Source organism: Lonchura striata, chromosome 14 (assembly GCF_046129695.1).
Source record: "Lonchura striata isolate bLonStr1 chromosome 14, bLonStr1.mat, whole genome shotgun sequence".
In the NCBI taxonomy this organism is placed as follows: domain Eukaryota; kingdom Metazoa; phylum Chordata; class Aves; order Passeriformes; family Estrildidae; genus Lonchura; species Lonchura striata.
The window spans coordinates 4,248,581-4,268,715 of record NC_134616.1 but is presented as its reverse complement, the minus strand read 5'-3'; the positions used below and the strand labels follow the sequence as shown (position 1 = coordinate 4,268,715).

Genomic DNA, 20,135 nt, shown 5'->3' with positions numbered 1-20,135 from the left:
AACCAGGAAGTCTTGACACATGTTCAATGAGCTGCTTTTACAACATCCATTGATTTTTCCATGGGGAGCCCAGGAAGCTGCAGTGAGGCCTTGGAGCACAGAAGCAGCTGGGAAGGTGCCAGCATGTGCTTCCATACCATGCCATCCTAAACATCATTGACTTTGGAATTTACAAGAGCTTTTTCCCTGATTTTTTGAGAAGAAAGCAAAGGGTGAGCTTCTACTTGAAGTATTTAGTGCAGTATTTTCCCTTCAGCAATTCTGTCCCTGCAGAGCAATTGGAATTCACTCCCCACCCCAATGATGGATAACTCTGCTACCTCTGTAACATCCCTGGGCACCCCTGCAGCTCTTACAATTCCTTCTCCCAGAGATCCTGGGTGAAATTTGAAATGAGGAAGCAAGATTCATAGATGAAAAAATGTGTTTAAAATACTGATTCCACAAATCTCTCTCTTCCCAGCAAATTGCTAGCCCCATAATGTGAGGAAACAGAGCAAATATTATATGTGGTATCTCTCACTCCTGTTTTCAGCACAGAATTTAACTGGATTTTCCCTGCTGATGGAAGGGGGGATCCCTCATGCTGAAAAGTGAAGGAGTCCTGGCATGGAGAGGAATTTTCCTCATTCACTATAAGGGGAATTTTATCCTCTCTTCAACCACTTCTATTTTAACAGCTCTTTTTAGAGTTTCTCACCCCAGATTAATTGTTTATTTTTTTTTCCACTCTGGAATATTTTAGTGTGCCTTTAACCCCACATTGCTGAAGGAAGAGTTGGACCCCAGTAGGTAGGGCTGGATTATTCTGAGGCACTCAGCTGTGGCTGAGTTTTGCCTGCTGTGTTACTCAGGTTTGCAAAATTCATGCTCGTGCTGTTTTGTCAGGTCTTACACGAGCAGAGCCGTGTTCTTAGAAATGAATTAATAATGAACTTGATGAGCTCATCTCTAGCTTGCTACTCCAAGCTTGTTAAAGGCCTTATTTCCCAGAAGTGCTTCATCTCCTACCACACCACACATAACCTGTTTATGACTTTAATTAGCATTGAATTTAATATTTGGTTGTTTTACAATATCTATGTTATTTAAAACTTACAAGCCATTGAAATGCAGTGCAGTGCATTTGCAATCTCATCATGGACTCCAAATACTAAATTTTTTAAAGTTTCTATTTTAGACTGAATAATTTGATCACTCTTGATTTGAATAACTGGGTTAACTTTGCAATTTTAATAACTCCCATAAATCTTTGTCGTTCATTCAAGAAATATAGCAAATAGTTACTTCTGAAACAGAATGATGATTGATTTTTATAGGGGTCACTCCTATATTTTCCAAGACCTGAAAGATTATAGCACAATATTTCTCTTAAAAAAATACTGTTTGAAAATTGATGTATTCTGAATTAAATTTCTATTGATTATAAGCAAATTTTATGGTGTCTCCAATCTACTTTTACATATGGAGTAGAACAAAGTAAGTTACTCAAGACTTTCCCTAAGTCATCCTGTCTATTACTAGAGATAATTCAGTTTTCTCCCTTAAATTTCAGGCCTGTTGGTCTCTCTGACAGGTCTTGGCCAAATCAGATGGCAAGCCAGGATTAACATATCTTTTCCAGTTTCAGTGCACTTAGTTTTCCCTTTATATAAAGTAGCACCCAAGTAAAACTCTTGGCAACCAAAAATTTCAGCCCTGATTCCCCATTAGACATTTTCCCCCTTAAACTGGACAAGTGAGCAGGAGATTGTCAGATCTGTCTGGCCTAATTCACCAGCTCTTCATCAAATAGAGCTGAATAAGTTTTCACAGAGCTCTTACTCTCAGCCCCTTACCTGCTGAAAAGCCAGGAGATAATTCTGCAGAACATGAAAGGTACTTTTCAAACAGAAATCCCTGGAATGGAGCTTCCCAATGGTGTTGTAAATAATCATAAAGAGCAGGTTTGCCTTTCTTCCTTTTATATTCCCATAAACTTGTTTCAAATCTGTGCCTGAGGCCACGCCAGCCCTCTAATTTATTGTTCTCACATAAAAGCTCCTAAGTGCAGCACAAGTAAAACAATTTTCTGATCAGAATTAGCTGCAGGTCCCAAGGGCTGGGTGAAACCACGATGTTCATGGGAGTGCACAGGGTGATCGTGGAGCTGCTGTGCCCTGTCTGGGCAAAACACTGCACCAGGAATTCCTAGCACTGAGCTGGAATATCCCAAACCTCCTTTTCTGGGCAAGTCACCTGGCTCCTCCTTTTTACAATTTATGAACTATTTACCCTAGACTGTGAAGTTCCATTTCCCCCCTCACTCCATCCCAGCCCCAGTGGCTGATGGAGTTTGCAGTGCCCAATTGTGATTTATCCACCACCACCCAAATCAGCTCTGGGGGAGTTCATCCCTCGTGCAGGAGGAGGATCTGCACTGGCTTTCTGCACCAGCTTCAATTACAAAATTAACTTCTTCAAATTCTGCTGTGAATAGTAGCAGTGTGAATTGCTAGAGTTCTTCTGGGAGCCAAGCAGCTCAGCTGCATCTCATAGAGCAGATTTAGTGATTCCAGCCCTGCCCCTCTGAGGTGAAGGTGTGTCACAGTCCCCATTGTCACCTTATGCTGGAGATGCTGAGTTAACTCAGCCAAATCTTAAAGATTAGTAATAGAAATAAGAAATAATAGAAATAAGAAATTTCATCATAATGAATTAGCCAGGCATTTAACAGCATTATTTGGCCTACTTGAGCTGAGTCTTTAAAAACTATGTAGAAGCAGAATTACACAATTTCACAAGTAAATCATTCCATTTCTTTAAAAAATTCACCTCTAACCCCCAAAACCCCACCCACAGTTTATGCCATGCTAAGCTCAGTTCTCTTGCTTGTAAACAAAGCTTTCTTTCTCCAGAGCTTTCCTTTGGGCCAATCATTTGGTGAAAGCTGGAGCAAAAGTTTGAGGAAGTGAGTAAGGAGAAGTTCCAATTGAGTGAGTTTTTGTGACTGTTTTGGTGATTTCTTTATTATTGGTTCTGGATCAAATAGCCTATCAGTTATTGTGTGCTTTTATTCTCTGTGATACACGACTGTGTTTGTACAGTAAAATGCTGGTACCAGAAAGGTAATTTATTTGCTGCAAAGCAGTTAATTTCTTTTGTCTATTACACACTGTGAAAAACAAACAAAAACAAACAAACAAAAAACACCCACACCAAACCAGACTTTGTAGTACAGAGACATAATTGTGCATTTGACAGAGGAAAGTTAAAAAAATTAAAAATGAAAAAAAAAAAATCCTATTAAGGGCATAAAGCAGATGCACATGCAAAGAGGGCACAGATTGGTTCACTTGTCTTAAGTTGTCTCAGGCTTTTTTCCGATTTTTGCAGCCTGACAAATCTAAGAAGACAATGCATGAAACAAGATCAACAGTCATTTCAAATTATCAAATCAGAGAGTGCTCAGAGTTTATCCCATGAATGATTTTGCTTAACAAATCCCAGCAAGTGTGACAAATCAAACAGCAGAGGCAGAGCTGCTGGGGGCTGGTACAGGGGCAGAGATGAGCTCAGGGGAAGGATCTGCTCAGGGTCACATTTCACCAGGAGATGCTTTGGGGCTCCTTTTGTGCAGAGGAAACCCAAGGCATCATTTCAGCCACCCCTATTAGAGCACCTTTTATTCTCTTAAATGAATGTATTACCTGCATAATCATAGAAAATAGAGAAAATAATGTACCTTAGGAAGTCAAATGGGAAATGCATTGATTTTGCAGGTGTTCAGTAAGAAAGACTGGTCAGAGAAGTCCACATAACAAGTACAAAATCAATTTTTAAATCTAATTGTGTATTGCAAAGAATTATACTGTGAATTCTGGAATCTGATTATCCCAGTGACAAAAAAATATAATACAAAGCTTTTGATCAGAAATTAAATGTAAACCGCACTCAATAAATTTTATGTGTAAAATAAATGGTTCAAGGGAACCTCTAATATACTTAAACATAACTTGATTTAAATGAAATTTAACTTCCACTTTGTTCTAGTTTTGCATTTTAACCAAATAATCTCAAATGTAAACCCAATCTCAAAAATGAAGAAAGAAATATTTCTGCACTGAAACATTTCTAACACAAAGCTGAGGTGGTGTACAAGGGCAAGAATTAATGACGAAAAGATACAAGATAGGAAATATATTCTATTTATCTTTCTGTTAATGTGTCATGATTTCATAGACTTCATTTTTAAAGGAATATTTAACAGAGAGAAATAGTGAAAACAGTTGGACTTTTTCTTGAATTTACACCTTTTCACGACATATAATTTTTTTACATATTCATTTGAATTAAATAGCTTTTTCTAAACCCAGCCACTTGGTATATGCAATAAGTGAGGATATCAGCAAATCAAACTTTTCTGAGCCACAGAAATTCTTTTCTTTCCTCCTTCTCCATGGGTTTATGGAACAGTTCTAGTTATAACCTAATAATTGTAACTTTTCACCCCTTTTTTCTAGGAAGTCAAAAAAGGTTATCCTCTTCCCTTGCTTTTCATTCTCCTACACTAAACAAAATAGTTCTCTCCAATTTATAACAACTGAGATTTTCCAAGTTGTTTTACTTTTTATTTGTGCTTTTTTCACTCTGGACTTGTAGAAAGGAGCAGCCAAAGGGGGTGAGTGTGATGCCATTGTGGAAACTTGTGTTTCCTTCACTCCCAGAACCTCCCACTGACCTTGGGCTTGCTCAGCCCCTGCTCAGCAGAGTAAACTACAACAGCCAGGACACAGCAATGTATTAATTTGTACATTGAGGAGTGGCATATTCTCATTTTCAATACAGTGTTAGGGGAGCAAAGCAATGTGCAATTGTTTCCAGTTGTTTGGCCCCCTTTAACATTTCCCAGTGTTTCTGTCAGCAGGTGAATGTGCTCCTGGTTCCTGACAATTCAGGGTGTTTTAGGATGATTCACTCTTCAGTCTCAGGCTGTGACAGCTCCTCCCTGCCCTGCTGCCTTCACTCAGCACAGCCCCAGCCTGGGGCAGAATCAGACTCTCAGAAGAGGCCCTGGGCTGTAATCCCTGGGTAATAACCAGAATTATCTCAGTAAATTTAACTTAAATACTACCAGGCAGCTCTATTTTATCCCAAAGCAATGACAACAGTGCCTGTTTGTAACCAACATAATTAATTACTACCAAGACTGATTTATTTAGAATTTAATTGGGACAAAGTACAAAACTTGTGCATTTTGATGACTTTATTCAAGGCTCATCTTTCCTTGCTTTGTTCACTGGAGTGCAGGCAATAAAAAATAACCCACTTCTTGATTCCCTGTAGGTTGTTACAACGTGCCTTGGTAAGTGATGATTATGTCTCTTGGGGATTTGTACAATCCTGGAGGTAAAATGTTGTGGCAGAGGATGTGTGGGACATTTAGTGCTGTTCTGTGTCATCACAATTTCCATGCAGAATGCAAACCCCATGTTCTGCTGGGTGGCCTAGACTCAGTGAAACATGCTGGTTAAGGTGTTTAATTACCAACAGGAAAGAGTTGTTGAAGTTATCCAGGGGAGGGAGCCCAGGCTGGGGTCGATGTACGGGGCTGTGCACCTGAGATCCCAAAGGTGCCCTGCCAGGGCAGCCCAGGCCTCCTTGTGGCCACGGGGAAGTCCCCGAGCTGGTGGGGCACAGCTCCAGGACCCCAGTCAGCATTCCAGCCCCGGGGCTGTGCTGGCAGGTGCAGCACACAGACCCTCCATGGGATGTGCATCCTCCAACCCTCAGGAGTCCAGCTCCAGCAGGAGCTCCCGGTGCCAGCTGGAACCCAACCTTTGCCCACAGGGCACCTGGGACACAGCTCAGAACCAACTGCCTGCCTTTCCAAGCTCTCCACAAAGAGCTTTTTATAACCTTGAAAAACCTGCAGTTTTCTGAAAAATGGAAGTGGGTTGCTCATCAAGGAAATTCATCAAGTTTATGCAGGGTTCCTTTTGAACTGAGTTTGCATTTCCTTGGGAAAAAAAATTAACTGTAAGAAAATGAGCTGTAATCTCACCACTTGTATATCTCCTGATTAACCTCAGAAACATTCACTCATGCTTTTCTTAAAAACACAAAACCTAAAATGGAGATTCTAGTTCTTTTATCTGAAGAGATTTTGTCATGATAAGCCACTGAATGTCATCAGCTAACCCTTTATGTTGGCTTGACCAAGAGCTGACTCTGAATTGTGGTAAATGAGGTAAGAAAGTCCTTGTAAGTCTAGCTGGGGATGATCTTGGCCTTGGGAAGAGAAAAAGCTGAGCAGCCTTACAGAAGGAAGATTAACTTCAGCTAATTCCAGATTTGGCCATGGAGGCCACATATATAAAGCTGATATTCTGGGTATCCTCAGAGCATCCCTGGCTCTGGAAGGCTAATCCTAACATTTCATCTGGTGTCTATATTTGCTTCCAAGATGTGACACCCTCAAATTTAACAATGATTAACAATGAGCAACAAAAGAAATTTTGCAAGAAATTTAAGACAATATAAATTTCCATGCATTGACCACACAAATGGCTAAGTCTGTTTTAACTTGGAAAATGGAAATTAATCCTAATTTATCATTGATGCTTAAGCAGAACCTCAGTTGAAGGCACTGAGCCATCCTGCTTAATTGCCAAAGGCATATGGCAAAGTATGACTAAAACTATTTTGCTCCAGTGCTAATGAGTTCAGAAATTCGGGAACAACTGATGAAAAACTGGTGAATACAAATGCTTGATAACGAGCAGGGAATGATGTCACTGCCATTCCTGCAACAAAGGATCTGCCCTGCAAGGGAAGCAAATGCCAGGCGATGCAGGCACCATGTGCTGAGGGAAATGATGCTGCAGAGCACTTCTGTAAATCTGTTAATCCATTTTAAATGTACTTCCCTCATGATAAAGATGAGTTATTGATGTGTTGATGCAAACAACGGCTGTAAGCAGTGCTAAGCTTGGGAAAACTAATCATCATTTCCATTTTCATCTCCAATTTGCTCACTTCTGGCTTAATACTGAGAGGCAAAGCAATATGATTGTGCAGTTCTTTGCTTTCATAGTTTTGCAAGTAAATTAAACCCTGTAAGAAGTAAGTGTTGTTGTCCCCTTTGGCTACTTAGGAGAGCCATGAGCTCCGTGGCAGGCTCTGTGCAGCCAGGCAGTGAGTCAGTGCTGTATCAATATTGGAGCTGGAGATCATTGCTGGGAGCCTCTGCAGAGCTGCTGGGAGCAGGGATCAATACGTGCTGAACTGTGTGCTATTTTTAGTGGAGAGTTCACTCTTCCTTCATTTTCTGCCTCCTTGCTGTGCCTCCCATCTCCCACACACCACTTTCCTGGACAATAACAGTCACATATGTCCTTAAAAGCTTTTTTTTCTCCTCTAGTACAAGTGGGAAAGAATGACACTGAACAGTTTTCTTGTTTTAATCTGCAAAACAACTCGTCCTTTTGGTATTGCATGTACTGTTCACTAATATCTGACTTGAGGCCTGTGAAAGATGTTTTTGTCATTATAATATTCATTAACCAATATGATAATTATTAACAAATTTGATGTTAAAAATGTTCGAAAAAGAAAAAAGAGCTGCTTCTAGATAAACTCTCACATCAATTTTCTGGGAAATTAATTAGATAATTAAGAATTTAGTCACCGAGGAAGGGAATGTTTCAAAACATCCCAGGCATTACAGATGTCACTATAAGTGCTTTTTTTCTTCAGTTATATCTCCTTGTTGATGAAAAGAATATAATTCTTGATTTTCCATTTGCTGAACATTAAGAAGTGACTTTTCTCTCTGTGTGTTCATTTCCTTTTTTCCCTAGTTTTTCAATTATATATTGTATAAACATCCAGTAATCTTACATAAACAAAACTCAAAAGGTATTTTCCCCAAGATGAACTACAGTATTTCCCTAAGGAAGTAAAGAATCTTATTTTCTATCGAATGAAATAATTTGAGGACAAAGAAAGAAACCAGCACATCCAATGCAAAATGCAAATATTGAAGCACTTCCAGTTTACCAAGACTTTAGAAACCCAAAAAATCTGTATTAAACAAATTAAGGGAAAATAATGTTGATACCACAGCTCAACAACACAAAGCGTTTGTATCACCAGCATTGTGAATAATCAAACTGCCATAGGCTGTTTTAGCTTTCTCAGAATGTAAGCTTAATACAACTCATTTCCCAACACAGGTTTTCAGACAATAATTATCATAATTCTATTTTATTTTCTAGTATTTTGGCAATTCAGGCAAGTTCTTGAAATAAATATAAGTAGCAATCAGAATAAATGTGATAAATCCTTAGCTCCCAGTTATCAACCACCCAGCGCATCAGAATTGTGGGTTTAAGAGCCTTTTTGTTTAGGAGTTGTGTCTGACTTTTCCAGATGTTAAGGATGTGGATGCCTTCAGATTTACATGAGATGTTCCTTTTAAATACCTCTATTCCTCATTTTTATCGTTCTGTTAGATGGATGAATCGTTTGGGTCTCGCAGCAATCGGTTACACACCTGATGACAAGGATATTCACCCAGATGAAGGTAATGCTTCAGTGATTATAATTAGGAGAAGAGAGCAGGCAGTACAAATCTGTTCAGTATTTCAATAAAGCCGGCGAGGTCATAACTGACTTCTTTATCAACATATGCCCATATCTTTCCAAATACCAATTTTGATAAGAATACATTTCCTCAAAGAACTACATTTATTGGTTCCACTACCAAAGAAAATAAAATCCTAAGCAGTAATTTTAAGAAATATTTAAAATTAGTGATAAAGAGACTGCAGGGTTCAGGGTGAGGTGTGATCTCCCAGATCCCAGCCCTCAGGGATGTTCATCCCCCTAAACCCAGAGCAGACAGGGCAGACTTGGGGCAGTGTGTGCTTCAGCAATATTTGTTTGCACCTCCTGAGCTCAGGTGCCAGCCTTGTCCTTTCCCCATCACCCACGGTGGAACCTGTTACGCCCAATTAAATTAAGTGTTCAGGCTTGGCTCTACTTCAGCATCTGCAATGAGGTTTCTGTGTCAAAGTCTGTGAGCAGAAGTTGGTTTTTCTATGTGCAGTGGGAGTCAGCTGCCCGAGCTGCCTTCTGCAACCCTTCCCTAAAGCATTCAGAGCTTCCTGCACTCCCTGCTTGAGGCGTCAGACCTTCCACCAGCCCGTTCCTGAGCGGCTGCTGAGCCCTGCAGGTGGCTGGGCAACGTTTGCCGTGCCATGGAAGGATGTTGCTAAAATGTGGGATGTGCTTGCTTGTGGAAAAGCACCCGAGTGAGACCTGGAATGCTTTGTCAGCAGATTACTGGAGTGAGAGCGATCAGGACGACATGGACGGCTCCCTGACGCTGAAGCAGGAGGGTTCCTCCACGCTGTGTGACACCTACCACCGCACCCCCTCAGTGAGTCACCACTCTGCACGTGGCCAAGGCCACCAAAAACACCTCTGGGCCTTGACTTGCACTGCCCTTGTCCCAGGATATTTAAACACCATAAAGGCAGCGTCACAAAGCCGGATGTGATTGTAAAAATGAAATTACTGCTGCTCCTCATGAGCCAAAACCTGGATTTTTCCATAGCAAATCAGTTAGAAAGGAAGGAGAGGTAAAAGTCTCCTGACACAGATCTGTCACCAGACTGGAAACATGATCTTTTTTTGTAGGATTGGTAAAACTACATATCATAACAGGAACAGAATATTCAAATTTTGCCTTCTCTGCAGAATATGAGAAGAATGTGATGGATGTGATAGTTTGTATTAATTGAGAGTGGTTTTCAATTATGAATATTGGATACTGGATGCTAGAGATTAAGATCAGCTCACATTCACCCAGTAATCATGTTTTAGTTCCTTTTTGAAGAACAAATCTTTCTAGGAAAGATTGTGTACAATACCATGGTAATGATGGTATTGCAAATAGAACATTTCCATTAGACAAAACACAGGCAATTATGATAATTATTCTATGATTCCAAGCACAGATAGGACTGTTCTCTATTTTTCTTTCAGATTTTTCTTCAGCGTCAGTGACATGACATGATCCTCACACAGCCAGAACCAAAGAGTGACTGAGACAACAGCATCACATGGGTGAAGTTCAGACTGATTTTCACCCATGTGATGCTGTTTTATCAACTGGGACACAGGTTAAGCCTCTCCCTTTCTGTTTTTCCACATTTTTGCCTTTCTCTTTATTTTGAATTAAATTTATACACAGACCCAGAAAATTCATTCAAACAGTTTCACAAGTTCAACAGTCCCCCAGCCAAAAATCTTTCTGGGTGCTGAAGTTTTTGTTGCTTGGGTTTGGTTTTTGTTTTTTTTTTTTTTTCAGTTTGGCCCCTAAAAAAAAAGAAAGGAAATCTGATTATGGTTTCTTTTGGAGACTTCCACTGTCCTCAGCTGGACTGATTGTAAGCTGGATGGGTCTTCAGGAAACCTGCACCAGTGTTACACTTTTCTTTCCATCAGGAGTTGCTTGTGGGCAGAGAATGTGCAAAACAAGAATAGGGAGTGGTTAAAAGAGCACTTTTATATAAAACTTGTCGCTGCTAATTCTCTTCTGTTTACAGTGGTTCATGTTATGACAAATCAAACCCATGAGTCCATCTGATTAACTAGATATCATAGACTATTTTACACTACAGTCATTTCCTTGGGTCTGTTCAAAACATCATCTCATGGGCAGATGTTTTTGTATCTTTCCAGGTGAATTCTTCAAGCCCATTCCCCGAAGCCAAACAAGGCCGACACTTTTCCAGTGAATCAACATATTCCCACTCCTCTGCCGAGGACTCGCGGCAGGACGCAGCGGGCAGCACACACTCCTCGGGGTGCCGACCTCCCTACCGAGAACGGCGCTCCTGGCAGGACCTGATAGAGACTCCCTTAACCAGCTCAGGGCTCCATTTCCTCCAGACCGTCCCTGCGGAGGCGGAGTACGCGAGCGGCCGGCCCGGAATGTCACCGGACAGACGGAGACAAGCCACGCTGCCCGTCCAGAGGCGCCACAATTTTGAGCAGGATGGGCCTTTTCCTCTGGTGGAATGTCCAAGAGGACACAGCTCCCACGGGTGGCCCCAGAAACCGCGCAGCCAAAGCCTTCCCCGAAACAGAGACGTCCGCGGGAAGGGGCGCGTGAAGTCCATTGAAGGGACCGACGACAGTCTGGATGAGAAGGTTCCTATTAGAAGGCACAATAGTTTCTGTGCAGAAGGTAAGCTCTGGGAGATGTTCTGATCCACTTTACTGCCATCAAAATCCAGAGCAGTATTGCCACTGTTCTCAGCAAGGATTTTGTGGTTGAGCTGCTGGATGTTGGCCAAGACAGGAGTTTGTACTTGAAATGCCAGGATGTAGTGCTAAAAACTGAGCTTTGGGATGATGATCTTGTCTCACCAAAACTTAACAGGTTAAGATAGTACTGAAGCTGCAGTATTGCTGATTTTAGAGACTTCGTCTGAATGATCAGGTTTGTTGTTAGGCTTCTTTCCTTCCTTTCAGAAAACATAAAAGAAATTGAAGAAATCACAGATGGTCTGCAAGAGCTCTACAGAACTCTGGAAGAAGCCAGTCTGTCAGCTTTCGGAGAGCAGCGTCCCTCCACCAAGCAGGAGTTCCGCAAGTCCTTCGTGAAGCGCTGTAACGACCCAGTGATCAACGAAAAGCTGCACCACATCCGAGTCCTCAAGAGCACTTTAAAAGTAAGGCTTTATCCCTGATCTTGTGTGCAAGGAATATAAACTAGGAAAAGTCTAATTGTGCATCACAGAATACGGGTGGGTTGAAGAGACCTTAAAGCCCATCCAGCCCCACTCCCTGCCATGGCAGGGACACCTTCCACCAGCTCAGGTTGCTCCAAGCCCTGTCCAGCCTGGTCTTGGACATTTTCAGGGATCCAGGGTCAGCCAGAGCTTTTCTGGGCACCCTGTGCCAGGGCTTCCCCACCCTCACAGCCAGGAATTCCTTCCCAATGTCCCAGCTAACCCTGCCCTCTGACAGTGTGAATCCTTTTGCCCTTGTCCTTAATATCAATGTATGTCCTTAACATCTTTACATTTCTATTGCTAATGCCTTTTTCTGGTAGCTTTAAAATGAAGTTTCAAGGAAACTAAAAATCCTTCAAAGCAAATATGTTTCATCTTAAGGAAAAAAAGAGATTATTTGGCATTCTGTGTGGGCACGTTGTAGCATGTGGCACAGACTGAGCTGTCAAACAGTTTATGCTGTAATAGTTCCTGAATTTAGGTAAATATTAAAGTTTCCAGAGTAGTTTTCTTGGCACTTGGCATTAAAGAAGACATAAAGTGCTGAAATACAGAATTTCATTTTGTCTTGTCCTCTATCTTTCTGGAATTTGCCAGGCAAAGGAAGGGGACCTCACAATAATCAACAGCCTTCTGGATGATCCCAACTTAACATCCAAGAAGTTCAAAGATTGGAAATTAAAGAACTATGAGTTTTTCCTGGACATTTGTGAGTACAGTGCTGCTGGGAAGCCTCAAAATGGAGCCTCTGAACTGGCAAGCTCAGCCCCAATGCTGACACACACACACTCCTTCATCGAGACTCACGTGTGACAGGAGCTCGGCCTGGGTCACTGCTGGGTGCCTGACAGATGCAGTCACACAAACCCTGGTGAATTCATTGCTAAAGGTACTCAGCAGTGCTGTAAATACTTGGGTAAGAGAATAGTGCCACAGGATGCCTACTACATTGCATGATAAGACAATAATATTCTTTATGAATTTTTTGTTTGCTATTATCAACCAATGTCCGTATCAAGCTCTGCATTAGGAAGAAGCGGTGCAGAAGTGTAACTGAAAATAAATACCAGTATATTTAAAGTACTGTACTAAAACTCAGCTTATAGTATGAGCTCCTGCAATCATTTTATATATTTAGATATATATAAATACATATCTATGTATATAAAATGTAACATGGTAGTTGACATTTCCTTTTAAACTTCCCTAAAGTTCACATTTTCACACATTTTTTCTTGAGAAAACAAAAAAGAAGACATGAATACATTGGCTACTCTTAGAGATGAACATTTATTTTTTGCAACATTTCCAGTTAGTGACCATCTTTGCAAATAAAAGGACAGAGTTGTCAAAATGTAAACTCAATCCCTATAGTGTGCCTTAAAATGTACACTGTACATCTAAGAAATAGATCCCAGTCTGGCCCTATGGGCACTCTGTACATGCCATTTAAATACTGTGTTTGTAACGTGCTGTGCCTGCCTTTAAACGAAGGAACACGAGCAAGCAGGTTTGGCACAGAGGTAAGACACAAGTAGAACAATATTGGTTGTTCACTAATGCTGCAACTTAAACTGGTTTTAATAGGATTTGAAGTATTTCATGGTGAAAGAAAAAAAAAATCTGCACTGAGTAAGGTACATACTGCAGGTTTTCATCGTTTCTTCACTGTGAATTTAAGTGACACATGACTGTGAGTCACAAAATTCAAAAAAAGCATGAGAAGGAAGCTTAAAAAAAACCTCCTGAAATAATCAATTACATCCTGTGATACACTGACATCTATAGCTGAGTTAATAATTCAAAATTATGTAATGTCTGGCAATAATTTTTAACTGCTAGCAGTATATTTGCAAGTGGGTGAAGTTATTCAAAACATCATTTGAAAACCAATCGGTATTGATTGGTTTGGGAAGACACACAAGTCACACAGTGTATTTCACTTCCTTGCCTGGGAGAGAATGGTTTGTAAGAATCAGATTTTGGGGAAAATACTTGTATTCTTGGGGGGAAAAAAAAGATTTCTCTGAATGCTACTGAACATAGATTTCAAAGCCATTCACAGTCTGCTTTGACTCTGCTTGCTAGAATAGTTCTAAAAGGTAGAATGAAGGGGATGTGAATACAGCTGATGTCATTTCACTGAACATTTTTTCACAAGATAAACCTAATTGTCTCTCATCCATCAAGGACTGTAAAATTCATGCAGTTCAGTATAACGGAGGAAAAATGTCATCTCAGTGAGGTCCTAGTATCCAGGAACAGATTTCATGATTCCCAAAGCCAGTCCAGGTGAAGGTGTACTGGGTGTTTAGTTCTGTCTCCACAGAGCAGCTGAGGGGGGTTGACCTTGGCTGGACAGGGGGAAAATATGTAATGGGAAAGCTCCTGGGTTGAGACAAAGACAGATTATCATAGGCAAAACAAACCTGACTTGGGGAAAATTCATTTATTAACAATTTAAAATACAATTGCATAGTGAGAAGCAAAATTAAAAACACCTTTCCCTTGCCTCCTCCCTTCTTTCCAGTCTTAATTTTATTCCTTCATTTCCAGCAAGCAAAAGCGTTAATTATAGGATCCATTTAGAAATTGTCATATCATACATGCAGGCAGTGATGGATGGTCACAGAAATAGTTACATAGATTGAACTATCTAAATTCCTAAAGAAATGTAAATATGCCTATTGTTTCAAACCCAAAAGATGGTTTGTGCTTTCATAATGAAAAGATCTATATTATTTCCAAATAGCTTTCCAAAAGGATTTCAAATGCCACTGCTTCACCACTCAAGACATAACTGAGTATATTCAGTGAAGTCACAAGTAAAACAGAGAACACTACTTAGAGATACAGCTGAAAACGAGAAACAAAATTGGGAAGATAGATTTCTCAGAAATGATACAAGTAATAGGGAAAACAGATCATCTCTGTTTTAAGTTTAAATACAATTTCTGTAATATGAATAGATAGTAGAGAATTCATACTTTTGCTCAGCTTATCTTTAAAAATCTTTCAGTGTCATAAGATCATCCTTTCTGAAGTTCTTGGGACTGTGAGTCTGCATTCTTCTCTTGCAGAGCAGCTCTCAGTAAATGTGATTTGCACTGAATAGGCCAAATAAATTGTCCAGGAGATTCATGAGATTCATGAGATGAGATACACTGGAGAAATTCCCTCTAATGGGCTTAAGATTAACTGGGAGAAAAGTCTGAACCATTTGTCTGGCATTGCTTGTGCCTTAGAGCAAGCAAAATCTAATTGCTAAATTAAGCAATACAAAGACTTTATTCTTTCACAAATGTCAGCTGGCATTTGGAAGCCATTGCACAAGAACTTATAATTCTCCTGCCACATTTACTCAACCCCACCCTGCAGCCCTTCCCTCTCAGCCACGGTTTCTTCCTTCTGATGTTGGTACCAATCTAAATGGACTGCAGAGAGGAACGTGCATGGTCACCACAGCACAATTATTTGGATTTTCACCACCTTTGAACTCACTGAAATGCAAAGTGCAATACACATACTATATTTAAAAATTCATGCACCAAATCCTGCTTATGTATTAAAATACATCCAATTCTTCTGAACAAACAGGTACTTAAACACACAGTACAAAGCAGCTGGAATTGTTGTGGTCATTCTGATGACATATTTTTAAATAAGAAAAGAACAAGGCTTGGCTGTTGAGTTCATCAAGGGAAACAAATAGCACCTGTACAATAGATTTATTAATTTACCAGTTTTCCTGCCCAAATTCTCAGGTAAAACTTGGGTTTTAACACATACAACAACGTGGAAATGTTGTTTGGATGTGCTTTATTTAACTGGATCTTATTAAAGTTAGCATCTTCATTCAGAATTTCTTCAGGTAAAATGTCTCAGCCCATGCACTTTCTCTGACACTCCACAAGCTGAGTCTTTTTGTTACTGGCTATTTTTCATTACAACTGATTTAATGCTCCCCCTGAGCTACTGATTCCCCTCCTTTTTTAATACTGTTCTGTATGCAGTGACAGGTCAGATCTTTGAAAGTGTCTTAATAGCTCTCAGCATCACTTCCTGAGAGAACCAAGACACTTTTCTTGGCTTCATTACTTTAAGTGAAAACTACCCTGAGCTTGCTCTAATTGACATGAACAAAAATCAAAGGAGGAGGAGGAGGAGGAGGAGGTTGTTATCAGCACACTCAGCTCTGGCTGCTGCCTTTTGAGCTGGGAATGTGGTGCTCCACTGGCTTTTTCCAAGGAAAAAGAAATGAGTGTTGCAGAGAATTGTACATGGCAGTTAAGTCTACTCTCACCCCTCTCAGCAGTTACAGAATGCTTGTTCTCCAAGGTCCTGTGAAGGGCAGTACAGATACCGTTGAAGGAGTTACTTTACAGTGGCTCTGGGAAAGGTTCAGCCTCCTCAAAAATGGTCCAATTCTGCTGCTGACCTTTACATTTCACTTTAAATGTTAATAGGACCTCTGGGAGAAAAATGAAGAATCTGGTAGAAATTGTTTAATTCGACAGAAATCTGAGGAGAGCAAAGAACATTCTTATCTTTGTCTCTAGTAATGCAAATCAGGCCAAGATTATCACAGATGTTATTTGCCATATTCTTTCCTGATGTGGTCTGTCTTCCAAAGTGATAAAAGCATTCTTTCTGCCAAAAATAGCAGTATTTATGACCAAGGCGATAAAGTTGGGGGTTGTTGATCCTTGAGGAGAGACAGCTCTGCCAGCAGAGCTATTTTGTGAAAATTCACCAACAGTTTGTACAGACCCTTCATGCAGTGGGGAACAAAGTCCTTCAAAGATGGTTTGTGTGAAATAACCCTTGGCCAAGGCTCGATGCAGCACAACAAACCCAGCCCCTCTGCAATGCCTGTCAGCTGCCCCTGAACTAGAGAATACCACCAGCAATTCAATTATAGTTGAAATACTCTCAGTAAAGCAAGTCTTGTGTCTCTACAGAGGTTCTGACTCTCTCCAGATCCAGTCCTAGGGAGGTTCTCTAAGGAAGAGAGCACAGGCCTGGCTGCATTGCTGGGCCTCAGCCTGAGCCCCATTCCGGGCATACCTGGGTTCCCCACATTTAATGTTACAGAAATAAGTGTGGGCTGGGTCTCATAAAGGATTTTATTCTCTCCTCAGTTTTCACAGTAGGGAAATGGTGCTTTATGGCAGCCAGAAGGGCACAGGTTTTCCATAGCAGATTTTCCATGCACCACATTCCTTAGGCCACAACACATCACCTTCCCTGCTGCCCAATGATGTTTATTTACCACATAGGTATAACAGGAAAGACTGGAGAAGCAATATTAGTTTTCATTTATATTCAGTATTAAAAAGCTCTTTTTCTTCCAGAATGTTTCCCTCACTTAAAGCTGAGGCTCAGGGTAGGTTTCCCAGGCAGGATGCTGTGGGGAAAGGTCCTCATCTCCTCTCTCAGATGAATTCCCACCGTGTGGCTGAGGCTCTTGATGGGTGTTAGGTGGGCACAGAACTGAAAATCCCATCTGAAAATCACATCTCAGCCGTATCAGCTGATGTATGGAAATTTCATGGCTATTTAAACCAAAACTAGTAAGTTGTATTTCCTTAGTTGATGTTTATAGTTATTTTCTTTGCTCCCATTACACACAAATGAAATGTGATGTTTCTGATCAGTTCCACTCTCTAACATGTGGCAGGGAACTCTCCACTCTGGATATAACTAATAGAAAAAGAAACATTTTTTAAAGGTTATTTTCTATATTTTACGGGTTATGCCACTCTTGCACATCCAGAAGGAGGTTTATAAATAATATTGTTTAAGTTGTTATCAGGTTTGAAAACAGGTGTTATACTACTGGGACCTCCTCTTAATAAAAATATTTAAATAATTCAGACAGAAACTGCCTTCAGGAAAAGAACCATATTCACTCTCTAATGCAGGCTAGGCAGATATGTCTTTATTTTTATCAAGAATATACATGTGTTAGAAGTGACAGTTGGGGACTTTAAGCATTAATGCTACTGTATGAGCAGTATTTGAAAGAAAGCAATGTTGTAAAAATGATCAAATACGTCGACAACCTGCTGTTTGACCAGCTAAGCCCTGTAGCTTCTGTCCTCACATGTCTAGAATATTGTACATCCTCAGGCGTTGGTGAGGGTATCGATACAGATGTTTTTACTAACAGTAAATGTGTCTGAATGCTGCAGATTAACTAAGGATGTCACATTATACATATTAACTATTGCATTTTTTAACTAGCAACCACAAAACAAATATGTCTTAACAAACTGTGTTTGCTGGCCAAATTACCAGTAAGACCCTGTTACCAGTTAAGACTTCTGTTTTACTGAGAAACAAGGATTTCAGCTGAAAAATCTGATGAGAAAACAGGTTAGGATATAAGAGAAATGCACTAGTATTAATAAACGTTTTACATTTGACACATACTGTATTACAAAGACAATATCCTTGTAAGACCATTAATTGCTGGGCCATAGGTGACTTCCATCTAGGTTACTAAATAGCTAATAAACCTTGTACAGAGCCTTTTTTAGATAACGCTTACATGTATGGAAATGTATGACACCCTTGTACTATGGCTTGCACTTTACTTGCATTAAACTGTGAAGTAGGCTGTAGTAATGTCTTTGTATATTCAGGGGTTGAAATACCAAAGCACTGGAATATCGTACTGCTGGTGTTCAACCTGTCCAACGTGCTGACAACGTGTATTTTGCAAACCCCACCAACTTCAACTCTTTGGCAAATAACGCTATGGGGTCTCCATGGTCTTTGTTTCTTTGTAAATATAAACATTCTTACTGTTTCTGTAGCAATAGGAGGTTATAAACCAAACTTTCACTAGGACTGTTTTCAATAACAAAAATAAAAATAAAAATAAAAATCTATAGCGCCTTGTAAAAAAATCATGGAGACTCCATGACCTGTGGGCATTTTTGTTTACAAGCAGTATGTATATATGTATTAGAGGCAGAACTGTTATTTATCACAAAGTTATATTGTGGATGATTCTTTCTTAAATAAATATATGTTTTCTGTCATTAAGAAAAATAAGTATTTTAGAGCCATCTTGAGAAGTTTGAAGTGTCAAGCTTCAAATACGAGTAATCTTCCATGTTTCAGCCTTGTTTTTCTAATCAGCTGGGAGATGAACTGAGAGGCAATGGAAAACCACCTGTCCATGCCAGGGAAAATGTTGGAGTTGTACGTTTTTGAGCATTCTGCAAGTTTTCTATAATGCCCATCGTGCTTAATGCTTTGACGAGCAGATGCTCCATCGGTACCGCAGTAAATCCCTCAGCTCGTGGATGCTACAGAGAGAAAACCAATGGTTCTAGACTAATACAGGTCAAACGAGGTTTCAACCCCTGGATAACACAGTATTTCTTCAGTTTCACAACAGTATTTTTAATTTTATACTTGTCTATGTTGAGAGATAATCCAATAGTTTCTATAGGCAATGAACATTAGGTTTCTTTTTTCCCTCTTTCCAGATGAGTTCTGTGTGAATTACTGTAACCGGCTGCGTTTTCTATCACAGATTAATAACTTGTTAACTTTTTGTGTGTCTACAATGAAAATTTATGAATGGAAAACTTCACTGTGTGTTGCTCACTGGGCATATACCTCATGGTACATTGCACAGACGTGTAAGTTGTAAGTTGCACTGCAACATTAAAAAAAGGAACATATTGCTCTTTTTTCAAAGATATTAACTTATTTAAGAGATATAGTCTGTACATTATTAAAAAAAAAGAAACAAAAACAAAAACAAACATTTATTCTTCCTAAATTCAAACAAAGCTTTTGTTTTGTTTTGTTTTGTTTTGTTTTTTTTTTTGGGGGGGGGTGAGGGGGGAAGTTGTGAACTTCAGTTGTAAATTTGGACTTCAATAAACGAATTATCTGCACTTAGATTGTGTGTTTATGGGGGATTTTGTGTGTTCTGAGGGTAATCCTGGCTGAGTGCGATGCGGGCTGAGCGCATCGCTGTCGATGCGAGGGACAGCCCGGCTGAGGGCAATGCCGCCCGATCGGGGGGTCCCCGCCCCGGCTGAGGGGATCACTGCCATGGCTGAGGGGATCCCTGCCCTCTTCAGGGCGATGGCGGCTGAGGGGGATCTCCGCCCGCTGTGGGCGATCTCAGCTGAGGGCTATCCCCCCACGAATGAGTGGGATCCGTCCCTGCCCGCTGTAGGGATCCCGCCGCAGTTGTGAGGGATTCCTGCCGGCTTTAGGGCGTATTCGGCTGAGGGCTATCCCGCCCCGCGCGAGGGGAATCCATCCCTGCCCGCTTTGAGGCCATGCCGGCTGAGGGCGATGCCCTCCCTGGCTGAG

At 40.5% G+C, this 20,135-nt stretch overlaps 1 protein-coding gene across 2 annotated transcripts in view; it reads left to right on the top strand.

Annotated features, from left to right (window-relative positions):
* LOC110471139 (connector enhancer of kinase suppressor of ras 2) overlaps positions 1 to 19,714 on the top strand; it is a 172,978-nt gene extending 153,264 nt beyond the window's left edge. The window contains exons 21-25 of one of the 2 annotated variants that reach the window (XM_077786481.1): positions 8,496 to 8,566; positions 9,321 to 9,424; positions 10,732 to 11,239; positions 11,527 to 11,726; positions 12,387 to 19,714. In XM_077786481.1, coding sequence (XP_077642607.1) covers positions 8,496 to 8,566; positions 9,321 to 9,424; positions 10,732 to 11,239; positions 11,527 to 11,726; positions 12,387 to 12,602 — 1,099 coding nt within the window. In that variant the 3' untranslated portion in view covers positions 12,603 to 19,714. The remainder of the gene's footprint in view (positions 1 to 8,495; positions 8,567 to 9,320; positions 9,425 to 10,731; positions 11,240 to 11,526; positions 11,727 to 12,386) is intronic. The other variant, XM_077786480.1, reaches the window with a different exon arrangement.
* The last annotated feature ends 421 nt before the right edge of the window (positions 19,715 to 20,135 follow it).